Raw genomic sequence first — 22,729 nt, 5'->3', positions numbered from 1 at the left:
TGAGCAAAAATATAAATTAAACCACAATATCTTGTGTTTTCCTTTATCATAGTCCCATAACCCAGCCTCATTATATATGAACTACAAAGCTGCTAATGATCCTGAAGCTGAGTACAGAATGTGTAATATGTTCTCTAGCTTCATTTTTTTTTTCCTATTTAGCAGCCGGATTGCTAAAAACAATTAGTTCAGATTGCTCTTGTGGCCTAACCACTGCCTGCTGACCTCTCTGTGGGTTCTAGGAGGTGTTACAGGATTTTCGATTAATGCAATTCCTCATAATAAAGTACTTGCTTCATAGTTATTGGTTTTTGGGGAGAAATCCAAGAACACTCTTCACCCTGTTATCTGTACCTTCTCACTTCATTCTGCTTGTTGCTTAAATATCTGGCGTCAGAGGTTCTCCTTTCTACCACGTATGAAATTATAACACCAGCATGAGTATTTGCCTGAGTGTTATGCTGCTTTGCTTTTCTTTATAGCAAATGCATTTATTCCAAAGGAAACTTAAGTTCTGTGAGGCCAGGGATCGTCTGCTATGGGATCTCCAGAAACAGCCCTGGCTCGCCATAGGGACTCAGTGACTAATACAGTGGCCCGTCGCTGCTTTCCTACTGCTGAATGACACCCAGGTTCCAGGAGGACACATGTTTGACAGTAGGACTGAGAGTCAAGGGTCAATGGAACTTAAATGGGAAGATACTCTGCTTCTTTTTATAAGGAAATAAGCTTTGAATGTACACCATGGCTTCATTAAAGAAGGGAAACTTGCTAGTCTCATACACTAGCCATCGGATTAATAGTATCATACTTTTATGTTAAACATCTTTAAAAAATAAACATCTTATGACACTGTCAGAAATATTTTTCACAATGGTAAAAAATAATAGAATTTTTTTTCTTAGAGGTTATTTTAGTAGTTGTTCTCAATTCTCTAACACAGTAGGCTACTAACCTGCGTTTTTGACTGACCAAATTTTATTACGGCCGTTATCTAAAACACAGTATTGCCATTCCCTAAGAAGAATTGATTACTTATCTGAATCTTGGATAGTGTCAACATTCCATAATTAAAATGTTTTCGGTTGACAGGGAAGATCAATAATGTTACTGCTTTTTAAGAAATTAAGCAAACTGGTAAAGTTTGCCATTATTTTTAACAACCTACATCTCCTTTATATACAAACTCAAGTTTCTCGGGGCACCCGGGTGGCTGAGTCAGTTAAGCCTCAGGCTCTTGATCTCAGCTCAGTTCTTGATCTCAGGGTCGGGAGTTCAAGCCCTGCACTGGGCTCCAAGCTGGGTATGGAGACTACTAAAAGAAATATTAAAAATTTAAAAAGTCAGGTTTCTTTGGGTCTATCTTGTTTGGCTCTATTTTAGAGCTATTGTTGGCCACTGAGCCATTCATTATAGAAAAGCAACTAAGATGGTAAAAACTTAAAATGTGTTTTATAAAGAGAAGCTGAAGGAAATCAAGCCATTTAGTCTCTGATTCTATGATCTTTATACCATTAATATACCTGTTTGAGTTTTTTTTTCAATAAAATATATGTTATACATAATGTAGTCTGTATACTGGATATATTTTGTTTTATTATTTATATCTCCAAAAATTTAGGAACAGAAATACAATACACAGTTTTCTTTTTAAACATGGTTACAGTGGAGTACGTGTGTATGTGGGGAGGGATATCCTTCTCTGAAAAAGCCACTGTATTAATTTTATTTTTGTCAATTTGGAAAGAATCAAGACATCAGAATCACATGCAAAATCCTCGGATTAACAGGCTACCTCAGATTAAGAGAATGCCTCATGTTGGCGTTTTTAGGTACCAAATGCTCTGCTCAGTCATAGAAAATGACAATTACTTAAACCCCCAGGGTAAATGAATTCATTTTAATTTCTTACAGAGACTTTGTTCACTTTATGTCATGCTGTCTTCACATTGAGAGGAAGATTGAATTTAAAATCAGATGACTTGAAAACAATGCCCATTTTAATGCAATTAGGAGCTGTTTAGGTACAGCCTGGAACTTTATCTTTTGAAAACAAAGATTTGTAAAGTTGGTAGATGAATTTTCTTTTCTTATTTCAAATCATAAAAGGAAAGATCCAGACCACTGCTTATTTTGTTCTAATTATTGAGATATCTTGCTTTTTTTTTTTTATTTTGTAGCAACAAACAAGTGGTTGCTTCTTACAGGTTATTATGAAATATTGTCAATTTGGCTACATTTTGTTTCAACAAAGTGAATACCTTCATTTCAAAATATAATCATGTCGGGTGTTCAGAACATATTTAACTAATAATTTGAACCATTAGAACCAAGTTAAAAATGAAACAACACCTTCTTCCCAAAAAGACCGCAACAAAGAGATCTAAAAAAAAAAAAAATATCTGCAGAAAGATGAAACATTAATACAAACATTTCATATGCATCCAGTCAATTGTAACATCAGCATTACTTCTATTGAAGTTTACTCCAGTGTCAGTTGAGAACCACACTCAAATATCTGGAGTGTGCACTTAATAGGTGTCTTAAAAACATCAAGACATGATATCTAAAACAAAGAGGGGGAAGTATATATAAAAAGGAAATAAAATTGCTCAAAAGTATAATTCTCGGGGGTTATTTACCATGGAAACAAATGGATCTATACACCACAGTAGTCCTTGGACCATATGCTAGCCAATAAAAAAAAAGCAATTAATTTTATGATGATTCCTTTGAGACATTAATGAGTGTTAAATTATTTTAAGGTATCACAGATATGAAGGAAAAATACATATATAACATTTTTCTATTTATTTCATTTTAATTACACATACAATACATAACTATTTTTTAAATAGACCCGTGAAGGTATATTAAGGGAGTTAACATCCGTTCACCAGCCAAATCCACTCCTTCCATCATGAGGTGAACAAGTGTTAGGAGCCTGATATATTTGGTTTTCCAAACTTACTTTATTCTCATGCAACATATGAGAATGCAACATAACATAAAAATTCTTGTTATTAATGAGAGCCTACTATGTACACTATACAGCCCCATAAATATTATTACTATGCACCTCTTACTAATTTTTTAATCCTTTATTGTATTGCAAATTTTTTCTCACTACTTCTCTATTTTGATTTCAGAGTTCTTAATTTGGGTCCCTTAAGAAATTTCTCTCATAAAAAACAATGCCCTGGATGTCTTCCAATGTATATACTTTTGCATTTTGAATCTTTAAGCTACCCACAATTCCTTCATGTGAGACAGGAATCTGGCAATAGATCATGTTTCCTCAACTGAATTAAATGAAATATATTATTTAATCCATGTTTATGTCTTTATTTTCTAAGTTCTCTATTTTTTGTTCTTTCTGTTACTCATTTCTATTATAATTTTATGTTTTATGTACTTTGTATGATTTTAGTTCTTTCAAATTTGTTGTAATCTGTTTTATGGCTCAGAACGTGTTTCATATGCACTTAAAAAGGAATTGGTATTTTGCTATTATTTGTTGGAGTGTTTTATCAGTATAAATCATTTCAAGTTTGTTGATGATGTTGTTCAGATTTTCTAATACCCATACTTTTTTTCTCCTTATCTATCCTATTGATCATTTACAGAGTAGTGTTGAGGTCTCCAGATAAAATTGAGAATTTGTCTATTCCTCCAATCAGTTCTGTTAGTTTTTTTTTTTTCTCATGAATTCGAAATTTAATTTTATATACAGATACTTTCAGGTTGTTATATATATTCATTATGTAATGCCTTTTTCTATTGTGGTAACATTCCTTATTTTTAAATCTAAAATATTAGTATTGTCAGTCTGGCTTTTTTTCCATCAGTGTTTGCCTGGTATACATTTCCAGCCTACTAATGTCAACCTCCTATGCCATTTAATTTAAAATGGTCTGCTTGAAAACAAACAAAAAATAATAATAATAAATAAATAAATAAAATGGTCTGCTTGAAAACAATATATAGTTAGAGTGTGTGTGCATATATGTGTGTGTATTTTAATACATTTTTTATTTTAATTGATATGCTTAGATCATTTATTTTTAACATAATTAATGATATAGTTTCATTATAATATACTTTCTTGCTAGGTGTTTTCTCTTTTCTATCTCTTCTTTGCCCATTTTTCCTTCTTAAGATGCTTTATTTTGGACCAAGTAAGTATTTTTTATGATGTCATTTTATTTCTATTTTTGGTTTATTGTTTTTATCTCCTCTTGAAAGTTTTTTAATGGTTACACTTGGATTTACAAGATACAAATCTAATTTGTCACAATCTACCTCCAAATAATACTTTGCCATTTTACATATATTAGAAGCACTTATGATTTTCAATTTATCCCATCTTTTGTGCTATTTTGACATATGTTTTGCTTTAATGTAGGCTACAAACACTTACTGCTAATAACTTTAGATTAGACACGCCATGGTCTTTTATGTTTTCTTATTGAAGTATAATTAACATATCATACTATATTAGTTTTAAGACTATATTGATTCAAAAATTCTGTACATTATTCAGATCTCACTATGATAAGTGCTGTCACCATCTGTCACCATACAACATTGCAGTAGGATTGACTATATTCTCCCTGTTGTCCTGTTCATCTCTGTGACTTATTTATTCTATAACTGGAATTTGTCCCTCTTCCTGCCCTTTATCTATTTCACCCATCCGCCCACCCACCTCTCCTCTGGCAACCATCAGCTTATTCTCTGTAGTTAAGAGTCTGTATTTTTTTTATTTGTTTGTTTCTCAGTATGGAGGTTCCTCAAAAAATTAAAAACAGAAACACCATATGATCTAGTAATTCTACTGCCGGGTATTTACATATAGAAAACAAAACACTAATTTGAAAAGATACATGTGCTCCTATGTTTATTGTGGCATTATTTACAACAGCTACGAGTTGGAAGCAATCCAGTGTCCATGGATGGATGAAAGCATAAAGATGTAGGGTATGTACACACAGTGGAATATGGCTCAAATTTTAAGAAGAATGAGATCTTGACATTTGTGATGACACAGATGGGTCTAGAGGGTATTATGCTAAGTCATAGAACTCAGACAGAGAAAGACAAATACTGTATGGTTTTATTTATATGTGGAACCTAAGAAACAAAACAAATGAACATAAACACTCAATTATCTTTTAAAGCTTTTGAAATAAGAAATATGAATTTCACATGCATCTTCAGCTATGCTACTATCAGAATTCTTCAGGGTTTTTTGATTTCTTGGTTTCTAACAATCCAAATTTCTTCCTAGTGTCATATGCTTTCTACCTCAAAAACTTATTTCTTAAGATTTCTTTAGAGTTTGCATCTGCTTTAAATGATTTTTTCTCCCATTTTTATTTGTTTAAAGGTATTTCTCGTTCCTTTGTCCAAGATCCTTTCTCTGGGTAAAGAATGCTTGGTCCCAAGCTCTGTTTTTCTTGCAGCACGATGCAGAGGTCTTTCCACTGGATTCTGGCTTGTATGGTTTCAGCTTAGTAGTCTGCTACCAATCTCTTTCCGGAAAACGCATTTGTTTCTAGCTGCTTTAAAAGTTTTTCTCCTTACTAATTCATCTTGAGCAGTTTGATTCTGATATGTGTAGGGTTTTGCTTTTCTTTGTTTGGCTGGTACTTACCCTGTTTGGAGTTCTTTAAGATTCTTAACTCTGTGATTTAACGTATTTCATTGATTTTGGAAAATTCTCCATTAAGTCTTGAAATATTTCTTCTACCCTATTTCCTCTCTCTTCTACAATTTCAATCACTTTTCTGTTGGACCTAGAAAAATGCTACAAAATCCTGCAACCAATAATTTAAAATTCACAATTTTCAGATCCCAGCTAAAATTTCTCAGGCATGACAAGAGTGCAAAAGATATGGTCCATAATCTGGAGAAATCATAATCTTGGAAATATATCCAGAAATTACAATGATGATGGGATTAGTATATAAGGATTGCAAAAATAAGAGTTATTTTAATATTTTATTATTAATGTTTTAATAACTATTATTAATATCGTTATTATGCACATAGTATAAAGGTAAATAGGAATCTCAATTACAAGAGAGAATATGAATAAAACATCCAAATAGGATATCTAGAGATGAGGGACGCCTGGGTGGCTCAGTGGTTGAGTGCTTCCCTTCGGCCCTAGGCGTGGTCCTGGAGTCCTGGGATCGTGTCCCACGTCGGGCTCCCCGCATGGAACCTGCTTCTCCCTCTGCCTGTGTCTCTGCCTCTCTCTCTGTGTCTCTCATGAATAAATAGAATCTTAAAAAAAAAAGAATGTCTAGAGATGAAACACAAAACAAATGAAATAAAAACATGCTGAGTGAGATTGAAAGCACCTGAAGAGAGCAGGAAAAAAAGAAAGGGAAAAACCAACCAACCATGGACCTGAAGATATATGATAGAAACTATCCAAATGAAGCACAGAAGAAAACAGAAACTGAAAAAAAAAAAAAAAAGTCTTTGTCTTAGTGATCTGTGGGACAATGTCAAGGGCATTAACATAGGAGTAATTAAGTCTCAAAAAGATACTAAAAATGTAAGGGATCAGAAGAAAATTATATGAAGAAATAATAACTAAAATTTTGCTGAGTTTTATTAATATTTTAAACCTACACATTGAAAAATACAATAAACATCAAGCAACAGAAACAAAGAAAACCAAAGTATGCCATAAGTATATTGCTAAAAGTCAGTCTTGAAAAGCAAATCTTAAAAGCAATCCGAAAAAAGAAAAAAAGGAAAAAAAAATGTTTGGAGAAGCAAAGGTCAGCAGGTTGGCTAACTTCTCCTAAGGCACCATGAAGGCCACAATACAGTAGAACATTTGAATGTTCGAAGAAAAAAAAAGTCTCTGGCAGAAGTGTCTTTCAAAAGTTAAGCCAAAAAACCCAAAAGTTTTCATTAATCCAAAGTTGAGAGATGCTAAAGGAATTTCTCGACACCAAGGTTAATACCACTCAGAAATCTGAATCTACATTTAGGAATGTAGGAAGCCCGAAATACTGAACATGGGGGTAAACACTAGCGACCCAATAAGAAATCTGGTTTGGGCTCTGCTTCTGGTTCCTGACTCGGAGCTCCTAGACTCTCGTAAGATTTCCTGGGGGATGAGGATGATGGGAGCGTCTTAAGTAGAGGCCTAAGTCCCTTGGGCCATCCTGGGTAATACGAACACCTTTTGTTCAAATGTGACACTTGGTGGGCTGGAGAACCTCAGGATGATGTTCTTCAGTATTTACCATAAATACATAAATACATAAATACATAAAGGCGGTCATGATTAGAATTTTGGCACTTTTAGTCCCGCTCTCTGTCATCTTGGGGCGGGAAGAAAGCCTGAAGATTGAGTTAATTGATCATGCCTACTTTTTAATTTTAATATTTTATTTACTTATTTGACACAGAGAGAAAGAAAGAGAGGAAACACAAGCAGGGTGGAGGAGCACAGGAGAGGGAGAAGCAGACTCTGTGGAGCAGGGAGCCCAAGGGGGGCTCCATCCAAGGACCCCGGGATCATGACCTGTGCCAAATGCAGGCATTTAACCAACTGAGCCACACAGGCGCCCCTGATCATGCCTACTTGACAAAGCCTCTGTAAACACCCCTAAGCTGAGGGGTTTGGAGAGCTTCAGAGTTGGTGCATGGACCCATGTGCTGACAGGACAGTGCACCCCAGCTCCATGGGAGCAGAAGCTCCTGTGCCTGTGGCCCTTCCATATTTCACCCTATGTACCTCCTCACCTGGCTCTTTATTTGTCTTCTTTATAATTTCCTTTATAATAAACTAGGGAACATAAGTAACGTGTTTTCCTACGTTCTGTGAGCTGTCGTAAAAAATTATGGAACCTGAGGAAAGGATGCTGGGAACCTCTAATCTGTAGCCTAGTCGTCAGAAGTATGAATATGCTGGGAGCCCTACTTGCTATTGGGGTCTGGCCTGAGGGTGCACTCTGTGGGACGGAGCCCTTCATGTTGGGTCTACACTCACTGAGTAGATAATGTCAGACTGAATTAAATTATACGGCACCCGACTGGAATCCACAGAGTACTGCAGGATGGCTTTGTGTGGAAAACCCGCCTATTTTGTGTCAGAAGTGTCATGGCGTGGAGAACACATTTTCCCTTAAAATAATAGAGATTTTTCTTTCTCACTTTTTAATCACTTAGAAAACCTAATACGTTGTTCAGAGTGAACATTATAAAAATGTACAGTGGAGCTTACAACACATGAAGACTCAAACGGGCAGCACTAATAGCAAAATATGTGAGAAGGTGAAAAATGACTTACGGATACTCTGACAATGTCTAACCACCTATGTGAAGTGGTAAAATGTTATTTGAAGGTAGATGGTGGTAAGTTAGTGATGTATACCATAAGCCCTAGGGCAACCAACAGCAAAAAAAATATGTATGGTTCATAAACTGTTAGTTTTCTGTTATGAATATAACAGATTACTACAAAATTTACTAGCTTAAGCAATACAGATTTATTAGTTTATAGTTCTGTAAGTCAAAAAGTCCAACACAGGGCTCCTTGCACTAAAATCAGGGCCACATAAAGGGCTACATGCCTTGCTGGACGCCCCAGGAGAGGATCCATTTCTGTAATGAGTTGGGTTGTTGCCAAAATTCAGCTCCTTGGGGCGCCTGGTGGCTCAGTCCATTAAGCATCTGACTCTTGATTTTGGCTCAGGTCACAGTCTCGGGGTTGTATTGCTCTAAAAATTCAAGATAAGACAGCAAACAATTTTCTTCCCAATTAACTTCATCTTATACTTGTAGCGTCAACTAAACTGAATCATACTGAAAGGATATGTTTAATTTAGAATATTAAAATGATTTTATGTCTACTCCTTTTCTGTTACTTATGATTCTAATGGCCCTTATAACACGGTTTTGTGTATAAATGTACTTTTCAAATAGCATGAACTCACTGTATTTTTAGATCTTGAAGGTAACATAGAGATCATGTTTTTAAAATCCTCTTATTATCTAGATGTGGACACCACAGCCTAGATATAATAACTTAACCAAGCGAGGTAGTGCCAGGACCTGAATACAAGTCGACATTCTGGGTCTAACACAATATTAGACTTCATCAAACTGATCATTCACCAGACATGCACTCTCTAGGAATTTCATTTCTTTTTAACATAAAAGGTAAACTCTTAGTTCTATTGTGTTTAAAATTTATTCAATATCTCTCGAGGTTATATTTTCAGAAATCCTATTTTATGTTGATATTTGTGTTACAGAGTAAGTTCTCAAAGCAGAGCCACAAAAATTTTTGAGAGGTTAAGGCTACTTTTCTTCCCATTTTGACAAAATACGAAGGATTCAGGTGTTGAAATTGACAAGGATGTTTACATGTAAGAATTTCATTTGTCAATGGTCAACCTACTCTTCAGCCCCTGCTGTTGAGGATTAAATTGTTTGACTATTCAGTTTTCAGGAAGTCTCCACAACTCTAAACACATCCTCTTTTTCACACCAGTTAACTGAGTTATTATTTTACTTTCACTTGCAATGAGTGGGAGAAGAACAAATAAAACAGCAACTGGTCTACCAAAATACCTGTCAAAGGTGGTTTAACTTAACAAAGATGAATAGTTTAACGTAAATTTTTAAATTATGCTTGAAAACACTGACATTGCATTTAATGCTATTTAGGACAAGGAGCTTTTGTGGGGCCTATGGCTTATCCAGAGACTCCCACACTCCGATAGTTCATACCCTGGGTGCAAATCCGGTGCTGTCATCCCGCTATACCTAGTGCACCTTGCTGTCTCCCGTTATAGCATATTTGTAATCATAAACATCGCCTCGAGGGAAGCAGAAGACCGAGTACCTGTATAAATTACATGATGGTCACTCTCTGGATATGTGTTACTGGTGAAATACCACAATCACTGTGGCTCCACGAAGACACAGAGCATTAAGGACTCTATTATGTATTATGCGTTCATTTCACTTTTGTTAAAATTTTACTTTTTGCCAAATTTATTTTTTTAAGATTTTATTTATTCATGAGAGACACACGGAGAGAGAGAGAGAGGGGCAGAGACACAGGCAGAGGGAGAAGCAGGCTCCATGCAGGCAGCCTGATGTGGGACTCGATCTTAGGACTCCAGGATCACACCCTGGGCCGAAGGCAGGTGCTAAATCGCTGAGCCACCCAGGGATCCCCTGCAAAATTTATTTGAGTGAAAATAAATTTCATTTATTTATTAATAGGACCTTATTATTCAGTAAATACCTATATACACCTAAAAAAGCATCCATTATGACTCCCTATTTATCAAGAAACGTTTGAACACTGGAAAGAATGGAGATATATCTATTAGATATATTTACAATAAATGCCATTGAATGAATGACTAATTAGTACTAGCTGCCTTATATTAATATATTTATATTAATTAATCCTCACAACTATCCTGAAGGTAGGTATTACCATCCCTACTTTACTTTGAAATGAATTACCCACGATGAGTTTAAAGCCTTATTTATGATTGTTGAGTAGGTGCTCTTACGGGAACCAACTATTACGTTCCATTGTATTGCTTGCTGCTGATTGTGACTTTCAAATTTAGCTAATTATTTTCCATCTTTGCCTTTAGGATTTGATACCAGTATTTTGCCAATTTGCAAGGATTCACTTGGCTGGATGTTTAATAGGCTGGATACAAACTATGACCTGCTCCTGGACCAGTCAGAGCTCGGAAGCATTTACCTTGATAAGAATGAACAGTGTACCAAGGCATTCTTCAATTCTTGTGACACATACAAGGACAGCTTGATATCTAACAATGAGTGGTGCTACTGCTTCCAGAGACAGCAAGGTAAAAGACGAGACACCGACTGATGCAGATAGTTGACCTGCATGTCAAATTTTATCGTTTCTTCATGATTTAAAAAAAAAAAAAGTGCATTTCACCCCATTCATCTTAGTAGATATTTTTCTCATCAAAGTGTTTAATAAAAGAGCAAATAAGCAGCATGTTAAACAATATAACTCTGCTAGGGACACAAAACATGCTAAACAAGATGAAAAATAGCAATTAATATTTCATATTAATGCACTTCATTATAGTTTCCATTATGAACCACCAAGAAGCACACAGAGATAGGAAAACATAGATATTAAAAGTAATCATTAAAATTAATTTGCTATGTGCCTTGCCCATGGTATAAAATAAATGGGTTTTTTTTATCACTATGCTGTGGAATTTTAATGTTCTATTTTGTGATCTTATTAAATGAGCTGAATGAACCGCCGCATACACCATAAAGTTATTTTTACTCATTTGATTTTAAAATGACTTAGCCGTTCAAACTTTCAAAAATAACTTAGCTTTGTAAAAATTCACTAGCAGAGAGTTTTGATGCTCCGGAAGAGGCGAGGTAACTGGAACACCACCTTATGTGAGAACTTTCACTATCTTGATTCTTTTCCACATATTAGGAATAGTTTAGTAATTAGGGATGAAATGATTATCCATAAACTGATTGGTATTGAGTCAACAGCAGGATTTGTAGTTTAACCACTTATAAATAACTTTAAACAAGGTTTAAGAGTTAGATTTTCCTCATTAAAATACTTTGAAATCGTACCCCCACGTACACACGCACACTGTTGATTTTACTATTGCATATGTGTTTACTAGGTAACTGCTACTGCTAAAAAGCTGCATTCTAGTTTTAGTGACTAGGGTACATTTAAAACATTTAAAGAATAGGGAAGCAAATCCTGATAAATCCTTTTACCACTGTAAAAAGATATGTGGTCTTTTAATGATATTATTCCAGTTATTTTCTTAATGCTGTGATGGCATGGTTAGTGTTTATCCATGAACATTTAAAAATATTATGAAAATTCTGGAAGTTTCTTCCACAGAAATAAATACTTTCATCTTGAAAGATTTCTGGACTTTGCAGTAATATTTGCAGAACTGATTAAAGGTCCTCAAAGAAAAATTTTGCTTTATATACTTTTCATTTATTAATCAATATTCACCCAAAGTGTTAAAGTCTTTACGGTCACATGAAGATCTTCTCTGAAATAATTTAATACAGAGTAGAAATAATTTAATAAATGGTACCTGAGCAGGCAAAAAAAAATTATACATCTTCCCCAAAGATTAGGAGAATTTGGCCAATTCTGTTTATTACTTTAATATGCTGGAAAATGTTACAAAACCACTATTAAGGTAACTGACAATAAGAATAATGGTAAGAATTGGCTTATTAAGCAATTTCATGAAAAAGAATAATCATTTATTTAAAAATGTTTTCAAGAGTTTCACCTTATAAAAGAATGTTTTTATTATGTATTCAATAAAACAGCAAATTCTTTTGTTGTAATTGGAGTGATCTATATTTGACTATATGTTAGAGTTATATGTATAATATATAAATATATAATATATAAATAATATATCTTTGCCAGTGATTTTAAATAGTTGAAATCTTAACTAAGTACTCCAAGTACCTAACTTCAAGGCCAGACAGCTGCCTTATAAATAGTAGGAAAAATATCTCAAAGTCAAATATTATGTGTAAACAGCTGAATCTGCCATGATTTCTCTTGAAATCTTTTTTTTTTTTTTTTGGGGAGAGAGAGAGAGAGAGAGAGAAAGCATGAGTGGAGCAAGGGGCAGAAGGAAGGGGGGAAGAGAATCATAGGCAGGCCCCTCTCCTAGAGCAGAGCTGGGCACCAACCAGGCCTCCACCCCGCAACTCTGAGATCACGACCTGGGCTGAAATCCAGCGGCAGCCGCCTAACCTGCTGAGCCATCCAGGCGCCCTTGTCCTGAAACCCTAGAATGTTCCCTCTACACACAGCTTGTAGGTCTTGTACGTGTGTTTATTCCGTGAGGTTTCTAACCAGGAGTCAGATTCAAACATACTTGAATTTTCAGGCAATGTCATAGCAAACATATGGAAATACTACTTTTACTTTGCAGAAACTAGCCCATAGCAGTTCGGAAAAAATGCTTTCAATATACTATTGAAACTTCAGCACAATTTTTTCCCCTCTATGTTCTAGATATTATTTTTAAAGGGCAGCAAATTTTTAAATGTCTCTTCTCTAAGCCTGTGTTATGTAACTTGTTTTACTTTGCAAAAACTAGCTCAGAGCAGTTAGGAAAAAAATGCTTTCTATGCTTTCAATATGATATTGAAACTTCAGCACAATTTTTCCCTCTAGGTTCTAAATATTATATTTAAAGGGCAGCACATTTTTAAATGTCTATTGTATGCTATACATACCTTGATTCCTATTCCTTTAAAACTTAGTATATGAGACCCACATTATTATTAGGTAAAACGAAGAGATAAATTGGATCAATTTCAAAATGATATAGAAAAATAAGCTAATTATTTAGACTTTTCAAGGAAATTACTTTTTCTTCTTTTGAAAGATCAGATTCTTTTTATTTCTAGAAATTAAAAAAAATCCAAAGTGCAAAAAGAATAATTCAACATATAACTATGTACCCATCACCCAGAAATAATTTTGTCATATTAGCATCAGGATTTTTTCAAATAAAATTTTAAAAGCATTATGAAGTTGAAGTCTCTTTTTCATTCCATCCTCAATCCAGCCTCCTCTCTCACTCTGCTCGGGTAGGCACCATCAAATCTAGTTTCCAATCCGCTATTTGTACATTTACATGACCACATACGTTTTCATGAATAATTTGTACTGTTGTGTTTATTATAAAATATGGATAGGGTGTCATACTGCTTGTACCATTTGCAACTCGCTTTTATCCCCCAAACATCATTTTTTTAATTAAGTTTTTTCTACTTTAATGTCAGTAGAGTTCACATACAGTGTTATATTAGCGTTAGGCGTACAATAGATTGACTCAACAATTCTGTGCACTACCCAGTGCTCATCTTTAATCCCCTGGCCCTATTTCCCCATCTTTCCACCCATCTCCCCACTGGTAATGCTGTTTGTTCTCCGCAGTTAAGAGTCTGTTTCTTAGTATGTCTCTCTCTCTCTCTCTCTTTCAAAAAAATTGCTTTTTCTTCGCATTTCAGATTTCCAAAGGAAAAATATGTGTTGGCCTTATATGTATTAAATTATAAAATACATGCTAAACACTTTGTCTCATTTCCTCATTACACTTTGTTACTTACATGCAAATTTAATGCCTGAATATTGTAAGATTGGTGTAATAATTTTTTAAATTATTTGAATAGGTTATACCATGCCTTTTCCCTACAAAGTTGTAGTATGGGAAAATAGGTACTAGTTTATTGGTTTGTGTTTCAATAATTTATGATGCATTTTTATATAGCAAGTTTTTAGAAAATGAACTAAAATACATTGAGCTGTTTGAATATTATAAATTAGAAAATATATTTATTATATAAGAATATGTATAATTTTTTATATATGATAACACAAGCCAAATTATATTGTTTCGATTTAGCATTTTATATTTCTCTGAAAATATTCTCCTTTAAGCCATTGAGTTTGAAAAAAGGCATGCTTATTTCCAAATTTAAGCTTATTTTTTAAAAGATAGCCTATCGGAAATTTTTGTATATTATGTCTTATTTCCACACTGCATACGCACTTGAAGTATCCGAATGAAACTAAAAAGAACAAAGCTTGCCAGCATTATTCAGTATCAAAATTGAGAATAGTATGTCTGATATAACTTGAAAGAGTATTGACTTTTTTTATAGATTACTTTTTTTAATATAAAGCTATTTCTCCGAATCATAGAGACTGTTTTAAATGAGGGGAAAACATAATCTGTTCATTGTTTGGGCACTAGTTCATCAGTTGGATTTACATTGCTGCTGAGTTGACTGACCCTTTAAAAGTAAATCATAAGAACCATTATCCATCATACAAATATTTCATATCGTTTACTTTTTTTTTCCATCCACTTCAATCTCTCTGCAGAAAATCAAGATGACCTAATATCAGTAATTAGGAAAGTGTCTCTCTCTGTGTCTCTTTCCCTGTGTATACAGAAAGACGCACATATATGTATCTATAGGTAGGTACTCCATAAAAGGAACTGGTATGTGGTATGTGTCTTTTTAAGCCAGGTAAAGACCAACTTAAAATTGGTAACATAGAAATCATACTTTTTTTGTCCAATTATAATCCTTGAAGTAACATTTTTAATGTCATTGCAGACCCACCTTGCCAGACGGAGCTCAGCAATATTCAGAAGCGGCAAGGGGTGAAGAAGCTCCTAGGTGAGTAATAGATCATTCTTCTGAAGCCTTTATTGCTTACATAAATAACCCCAGGGAAACAGCAACATAAAATCAATATTAATCCAACAAAGATAGACTACACTAAATTTCAGTAACAAAATTTATGAAGTTTTTGAAGGCCATTAAACTTACTTTTATTATCTTACCTATTGAAAGATATTATGTCTGTTTTATTACCCTAATATAATGTTCATTTTGAAAGTTATTAAATGAAAAAGAGATTTAAACAGTGCTAAAGTTAAAGTATCAGCAGGAACTTTAATTCTAATTCTATTGTTAACAATTCAAGAATAATAGCATATATATGTACATAGATATGTATATGTGTGTGTATATATATATATATATAGAGAGAGAGAGAGAGAGAGAAATGGGTGAGCATGTCCTCAGTACATCAGGGAAGTTTGAATAGACTTTCTAATGTTTTTTTTTTTTTACTTTTTTTTTTTACTTTTTACTAATTTACTTTTAGCAAGTAAATATATATACTAGATACTTGATAGACAATAAATTTGACTCAAAGCCTTAAAATATTAGAGTAACCAAGAGATTATTAAGCTATTATGTATAATTATTTTGTTTATTCTTCTAAACACACAATTTTCAAATAAACTCTTTTTCAAATAATTTTAAAGAAATTTTACGAAGATTAGTTTGCATACGTAGTTTGCATACATACATCCTTTCCTTGGCCTCCTCCAAAGTACCCACCTACCATGTATCAAATAGCCGTTGTCTTTCATTCTAAGAACGTTAATTCTGAGAAATTAACATTGCTCTATTTCTATTAATTAAGACTTACACTTTATTTGGATTTCACCAGTTTTTTCCACTGGTATCTTTTTTTCTGTTTTAGATCCAACGCAGAATACCACACACATGGTGTTTTTTGTTTTGTTGTTTCCCCATATATATGAATGCCCTTGAGTATTTAATGGCACATAATTCTATACTGTCTGACTCTCACTGAAGTGTTATGACATGCTTCCTTTATCATCACAACCTTGTGTGTTTAGAGGAGCTTTTTATATTACTTGAAAAACCCGTAGTTCAAAATGAAAGGGCTAATGGTTTTGTAATAAAGCATTTTTAGATGTGAGGAATTACCAATGAAGGGTCTACAATGAGTCGTGTTTATTCATCTCTGTTACAAAATGCATGCCCTAACACAGCCCCAAAGGGACGTAGTACATCCATGCACGGGTGGCTTTGTTTCCACCAAGTAAAGCTCATCCATGTACAATGGGAAAAGCCAATGAAATTCAGTTGAAAAATAGTTTAGATTTGATCAAGGATTAAAATTCTGGATTTGATGATAAAGTCAAAAAAATTTAAATGTATTTAGTGGCCATTAGAGAGGAGTCACTTTTATGCTTTTTATATAATAAACATGGAAGCCATTATTAGAGACTCCTGAATGCCAAAATATTTCTTTTAATTTGGGCAGAATAATGACACTTATCTGAAAATTGACCAGTTGTTATATAGAAGTAAAGTGCCACCTGTTCCTCTTTGCGGAGTCAGTCTTGGTTGATGTCGGTAGTTCTGGTAGGATCTTTAATGATGCTCGCTTTCATTTTCAAAGGATACTGCCATAAAGGATAAATTAAATGGTCACCCTAACTCTACATCATAACAGTTTTATGTCAAATATATTCAAATTATGTTCGCTTTCTTAGAGGTAGAGATAAGAATGTTGATATTGTTTTAATTTTTGCTGCCCTTATATCCACAGAAGGCGTTCTCAAGCTCTCCATATTGGTCATATTCTATCTTATTTCATTGAAAGGCCAAACCTTGCAAATGATTTACAATTTTAAAGCTAATTATTTATGTATCAGAATTTTGAAACTTTTTAAAGAGATAAACTTAGGATTCCATATGGTAATGAGGTGAAATGGGTTGAGATAATTTCATATTTTATCAATTTATTTTGCAGGTTTTATTTTTCTTTCACTAGATAACTATAGTGTGTCTGGTCACTGAGGGGGAAAAAATGGATAAGAAAGACAAAATTTTCTACTGTCCTAAACCGTACATTGTTGTGTTGATATAAACATTGAAGAAAATGAATTCACTTCTAAATTATGAATTAAACATTTATTATTAGCAATGTGCCAGGTACTGTTAGATTTTAGAGATGTGAAAATAAATGTCTTTTTTTAAAGATTTTATTTATTTATTCATGAAACACAGAGGGAGAGACACAGGCAGAGGGAGAAGCAGGCTCCATGCAGGGAGCCCGACGTGGGACTTGATCCCAGGACCCCGGGGTCATGCCCTGGGCCGAAGGCAGACGCTTAATCGCTGAGTCACCCAGGCATCCCGATGTCTGTCTTTCCCACTAGACTTACTTTAAGAGTTGCTAATATAACAATCAAAACTAAGGGAACCCAAAATTCCCAATATAGGGGGTATCATCACGGTGTAGTGGTGAAAGGAGCAATAATAAAGCACACACACACACACACACACACACACACAGGACCTAAGAAGTGTATCAGAAATCCTCCAGCTTAAGAGAAGCCTTCCTATTCCGGGTCAGATTTATGTCAAGTCTTATAATGTAGGAAGGAGGGAGGAGGAGAGATTCCAGATGAGAAAAAGATAAATGCAGAGATGAAGCAATATTGAATTTTGGGAAAATAGCCTGAGGTGAATGGAAAGAGCTTGGAATACATGAATGAAAATTTGGGCAAATGAAAATAGAAAGTTGGCAGCGATGACAGTGTGGGGTCAGGGGTCTGAGCGGCCTGGATGATTTGATACACGCGGCATTGACCGGGGTCTGAACCTGTGTTACACCTCCAAGAACACTACCCCCTGCAGAATGAGAAAGAGAAATGGTAAATTTGCTCAACCAAAGGAACCCAATGGCCTGCTCCGTGACAGCAGTGACCCTCCCTGTTTTGTTCAGCATGAGTCACTCGTGCACACCCTGGAGTGGGAAGGCCGCGTGTGTGTGGGGGTGAATTCACGCTTACTCAGCGACCATGGAAAGGAGCCCAGCTTATTCATGATGTGTGCATGTGCCCCTCCAGGCCAGTACGTCCCCGTGTGTGATGAGGATGGTTACTACAAACCAACGCAGTGCCACGGCAGCCTGGGGCAGTGCTGGTGTGTCGACAGATACGGAAATGAAGTAATGGGGTCGAGGACAAGCGGTGCTGCAGACTGCGGTAGGAAGGGTTATTTGTTTAATGACTTCCCAAAGCACAGGGAAGGTTCTAGAGAATCTCATTCATTGGTTCAAGCATTTAATGAGGACATACTCCTCCCTAAGAACATAGGATACATGGGGGGAGGGGGGTAGTGACAAAAAGGAGTCACTTCTGGCCCATGAAAAACCAGCATCAATAATAAATGGAATGGCCTAGCTCAGGCACTTTAAGGTGGGCCCTTTTCACTCCTGCAGATGCAGAAGGGTGTTGAGTGGCCTTTGCTTTCCTCTCACCTCGCACACGAGGCAGGCCCTGATGCTCTCTAGTCCGGGCCAGGGGACCCTCCAAAGGTCCCTATACCTTTGGAGAAATTGACCTCCGGAGTAGGAAGGCTCACTCACAGGAGAAAAGCTGAGCTTTTGAAAGTAAAAGTCCATAAATTGCAGCTATCTGGGCATATGGCTTTATGTCTGGGTGGGAAAATACAGTTTAAATGTTAGGAGGGTAATTATAATTAATGTTTTAATTCTTTTTGTGAACATGATCTTTATGTACGGACCTAACAAATAATATTGCAGTTCAATTGAGCATCACATACTTGTATTTTAAAGCTTTAAATGTGGTGTCTTTTTTATTTCATAAAATACCTTTTTCAGGATAGAAATTTCAAGTGAGTATTTGTATTTGTTCGATGGTGGTTTTCGTGACAAAAGCCATTTAGCACACACACGAATACAACATGCACACTCATGCTCATGCACACACATATGTAGTAAGGATTAATGGACTCTGTCTCAACTAACATACATGAGGAAAAATAAAAATAAAGCACTTGTATTTTAGATAATTTTTCATATATATTTTTTTAAGATTTTATTTATTTATTCATGAGAGACGCAGAGAGAGACAGACACACAGGCAGAGGGAGAAGCAGGCTCCATGCAGGGAGCCCAATGTGGGACTCGATCCTGGATCCTAGATCCTGAGATCACACCCAGGGCTGGAGGCAGATGCTCAACTGCTGAGACACCGCTACTGGGTCCTATCTAAGGGGCCCTAGAAGATGTTTAGTGTCTCTTTTATGCAGTTTTTTTTAAAAAAAAATTTTTGATTTATTTTTTATTTTTATTTTTTAAAGATTTATTTATTCATGAGAGACAGAGAGAGAGAGAGGCAGAGACACAGGCAGAGGGAGAAGCAGGCTCCATGCAGGGAGCCTGATGTGGGACTCGATCCCGGGTCTCCAGGATCACGCCCTCGGCTGAAGGCAGGCACTAAACTGCTGAGCCACCCAGGGATCCCCTGATTTATTTATTTGAGAGACAGAGCACAAGCAGGGTGGGAAGGAGCAGAGGCAGAGGAAGAAGCAGACGCCCCACTGAGCGGGAAGGCCAACACAGGGCTAGATCCCAGGATCCCAGGATCCCAGGGTCTCAGGACCCCAAGGTCATGACCTGAGCAGATGGCAGAGGCTTAACCGACTGAGCCACCCAAGAGCCCCTCTTCTATGCAATTTTTAAACTGATAGACTGTGATTTTTTAAAAATATAAATGGTAAACTATATAAAGGTGATCTCATCTAGTGCTTAAATGCCAGTTCTGCATTTATTTCTTCCGTAACATTTTTAATAGCTTGGTTTTGGTTTTCTAACCAGTGTTACGAGATTTAAGTAGGATCAAGTAGTATTCAGCACATGCCTAACATAACTTTCACATGTAAAGAAGACGTCTTTGTAATACATAGTTTAAAACGGCTGCCTTATTAATTACATCAAATATCAGTGCGCCAGTGATGGATAAAGAATTCTAATTTTTTTTATGTTGTAGATAAAGGTCACATGGAGATGAATTCAATGAGTGAACAGGGAAATTGTTTTGAGAACACAACTTCTGTGTTTTCTCAGCATGTTGAAATTACTAAGAAGAAACCTGATGTTGGAGGATAGAAATGACATTGTCCTTACGTGAGATGTGAACTTCAACGTGCGGTCTCGTGAAATCAATTTATAAACATTGGATTACGTTAGCAGGATTTGGTTTAACTAGCTACCAGAAAATTATAAGACTAAAATATTAGAAAGGGTAGAAGATAAGGACACACTAACATTAAAGGAGTTGGAAAAATAAATACAATGAGCTATATGTGCATTATGGCCTCCATAAATAGTAATGGAGATATTTCTAAATATTTTTTTTAAATACTGACTTAGCTACGTTAGTTTTCTATTGCTATTGTAACAAATCTCCATAAATTTCGTGGCTTAAGCCACAAAGATTTATTTTATTAATTTGCTTAATTTTTATCAGAATTTTACATCCCTCAGAAATTATCTCACCTCTCAATCAAATAACATTAATGCTTACTTTTTCCCTAAGCTATTGATTTTGAGATCTCCGGAGATTTTGCAAGTGGAGATTTCCATGAATGGACTGATGACGAAGATGATGAAGATGATATTATGAATGATGAAGATGAAATTGAAGATGATGATGAAGATGAAGGGGATGATGATGATGATGGTGATGACCATGATGGATACATCTGATTGATGAGAGCAGAGATTGATAAAGTCTACCTTTCTATTACTTACAAAGTGATAACCTATTGAGAATGACCTTCCCCCCCAAACAAAATGATTCTAAAACTCACATATATTTTGTATAATTATTTCAAATACTGCAACTAATGTCATAGAACTTTATGTTTAAATAAGAATCATTTACTTTGAGTTTTTATATGCCTTAGAAGGAAAAGAAAATGCATAGGGAGCCTAGCCAGGCAAAGGAAAGTTAGGAAGAGCTACTGATACAAACAAGTTTCCATAAGAGCAAACTATATAAATTTCCCACAAAGAAAACAAGAACCAGTGCTTGAGGTTGTTATTTTTCTGAGAGAGATTCTAAGTTGAATTTACAACAACTTATCAGTGTCCTGAGTCCCAAGGGTTTTATAAAAATAAGCGTGACCTTAACTGCTATTCCAAAGTAGCATCTTCCCAAGCCTACGGTGAGTGAGGGGATGCCACAGGGTAAGAAACACAAGGACGAGGGTAGAGTCCTCCATCGTGTTTACATTAATAGTGATGTTTCCGATGATGACATTATTCTGGATATGCTAGGATAGTTTACAAAATGGCAAGTATAGAAAACCATGGATTCTGAAAGTTACAAACTTAGTTGTCCTTTCTAATTTTTTATTTTAATCCGGATAGCATTCTCATGTAGATTTTTTTTTTTTTAATTTCTTAAAACAGCATGATTGATTTACCTTTCTAGGTTTATCTTTCTGACCAGCAATTTAGGGTGCAGAATTTAAAGTAGGAAGACAAAAGGAGAGATTCATTTGAACCACATTTTCACAAAAGGTTTGTCATTTGCCTCAATGTCAAATTTAAGAATCTTAATTCTCATTTTATTTCTTATTTTAGATAAAAAATTTACATTTAATCCTAGAATTATGACATTTTTATTACTAGTGTCGCAACTTAGAGACCGTATTGTATGGTGCCTTGCAAAATAGAAATAGAAAGGTTTTAGCATGCATACCAATATAGGATATTAGGCAATATTTAAGCACACCTAATTAACAAATTAATACCAGTAAAGGTACTGCTGCTGGAATGAAGAAAATGGAATATGTTTCTTTCTTTTTTTCTATTGTTACATAATTGCCATGTGGACTTGTTTATGATTATTGTGTAGAGTAGCATTTAAGATTTAACTGTAACAAAAATTACTTTAATTGCTGTATTTAAGTTAGCATGTTAATTAATTGTGTAGACATTTTGGCAAACCATCACTTTTAAGTATATCAGACCTATGGTTTTGTGCCCATAATACAAATGGAAAAACCTGTTGGATGTTACACATTGGTATCATAATTTAAACAGTGGGTCAACTTTTCTCCCAGTAACAATTCATTGAAAGTGAAAATGGTGAATTATTTCAATTTGATTTATACACACTAAAAAAAAAAAAAAAAAACTTTAATGTTGACTTTATGTAATATTTCAAGTACAATGCATTTTCTTTTTTACTGTTTCTGTATAGTTTACAAAATAAAGACACTTGTAACCAAAGTAAACTGTTTTCTTAATGATTTTCTGGGTTACAGGTAGAAGCATAAAGGGTTCTTAATATTTTCCTTGATTTTTTAAAATGAATACATCACAAACTAGCTAGGAAAGTTTTTTTGAAAATGTTGAATTTCAAAATCAGATTTCTCAGCCTCTTGGATATCATTTTCTTATGTATGTTAAAAATTATTTTTGTTTGTTGATTTA

At 34.9% G+C, this 22,729-nt stretch overlaps 1 protein-coding gene across 12 annotated transcripts in view; it reads left to right on the top strand.

The window, feature by feature from the left end:
- The window catches only part of SPOCK3 (SPARC (osteonectin), cwcv and kazal like domains proteoglycan 3), a 407,001-nt gene extending 384,476 nt beyond the window's left edge, over positions 1-22,525 (top strand). For all 12 annotated transcript variants that reach the window (XM_072725012.1, XM_072725006.1, XM_072725008.1 and 9 more), the window contains 4 exons: positions 10,653-10,874; positions 15,202-15,264; positions 18,327-18,464; positions 20,823-22,525. In XM_072725012.1, coding sequence (XP_072581113.1) covers positions 10,653-10,874; positions 15,202-15,264; positions 18,327-18,464; positions 20,823-20,992 — 593 coding nt within the window. In that variant the 3' untranslated portion in view covers positions 20,993-22,525. The remainder of the gene's footprint in view (positions 1-10,652; positions 10,875-15,201; positions 15,265-18,326; positions 18,465-20,822) is intronic.
- Positions 22,526-22,729: the final 204 nt, after the last annotated feature.

This window comes from Vulpes vulpes, chromosome 10 (genome assembly GCF_048418805.1).
Source record: "Vulpes vulpes isolate BD-2025 chromosome 10, VulVul3, whole genome shotgun sequence".
Classification (NCBI taxonomy): Eukaryota; Metazoa; Chordata; class Mammalia; order Carnivora; family Canidae; genus Vulpes; species Vulpes vulpes.
This window is presented reverse-complemented; position numbering and strand designations above follow the sequence as displayed.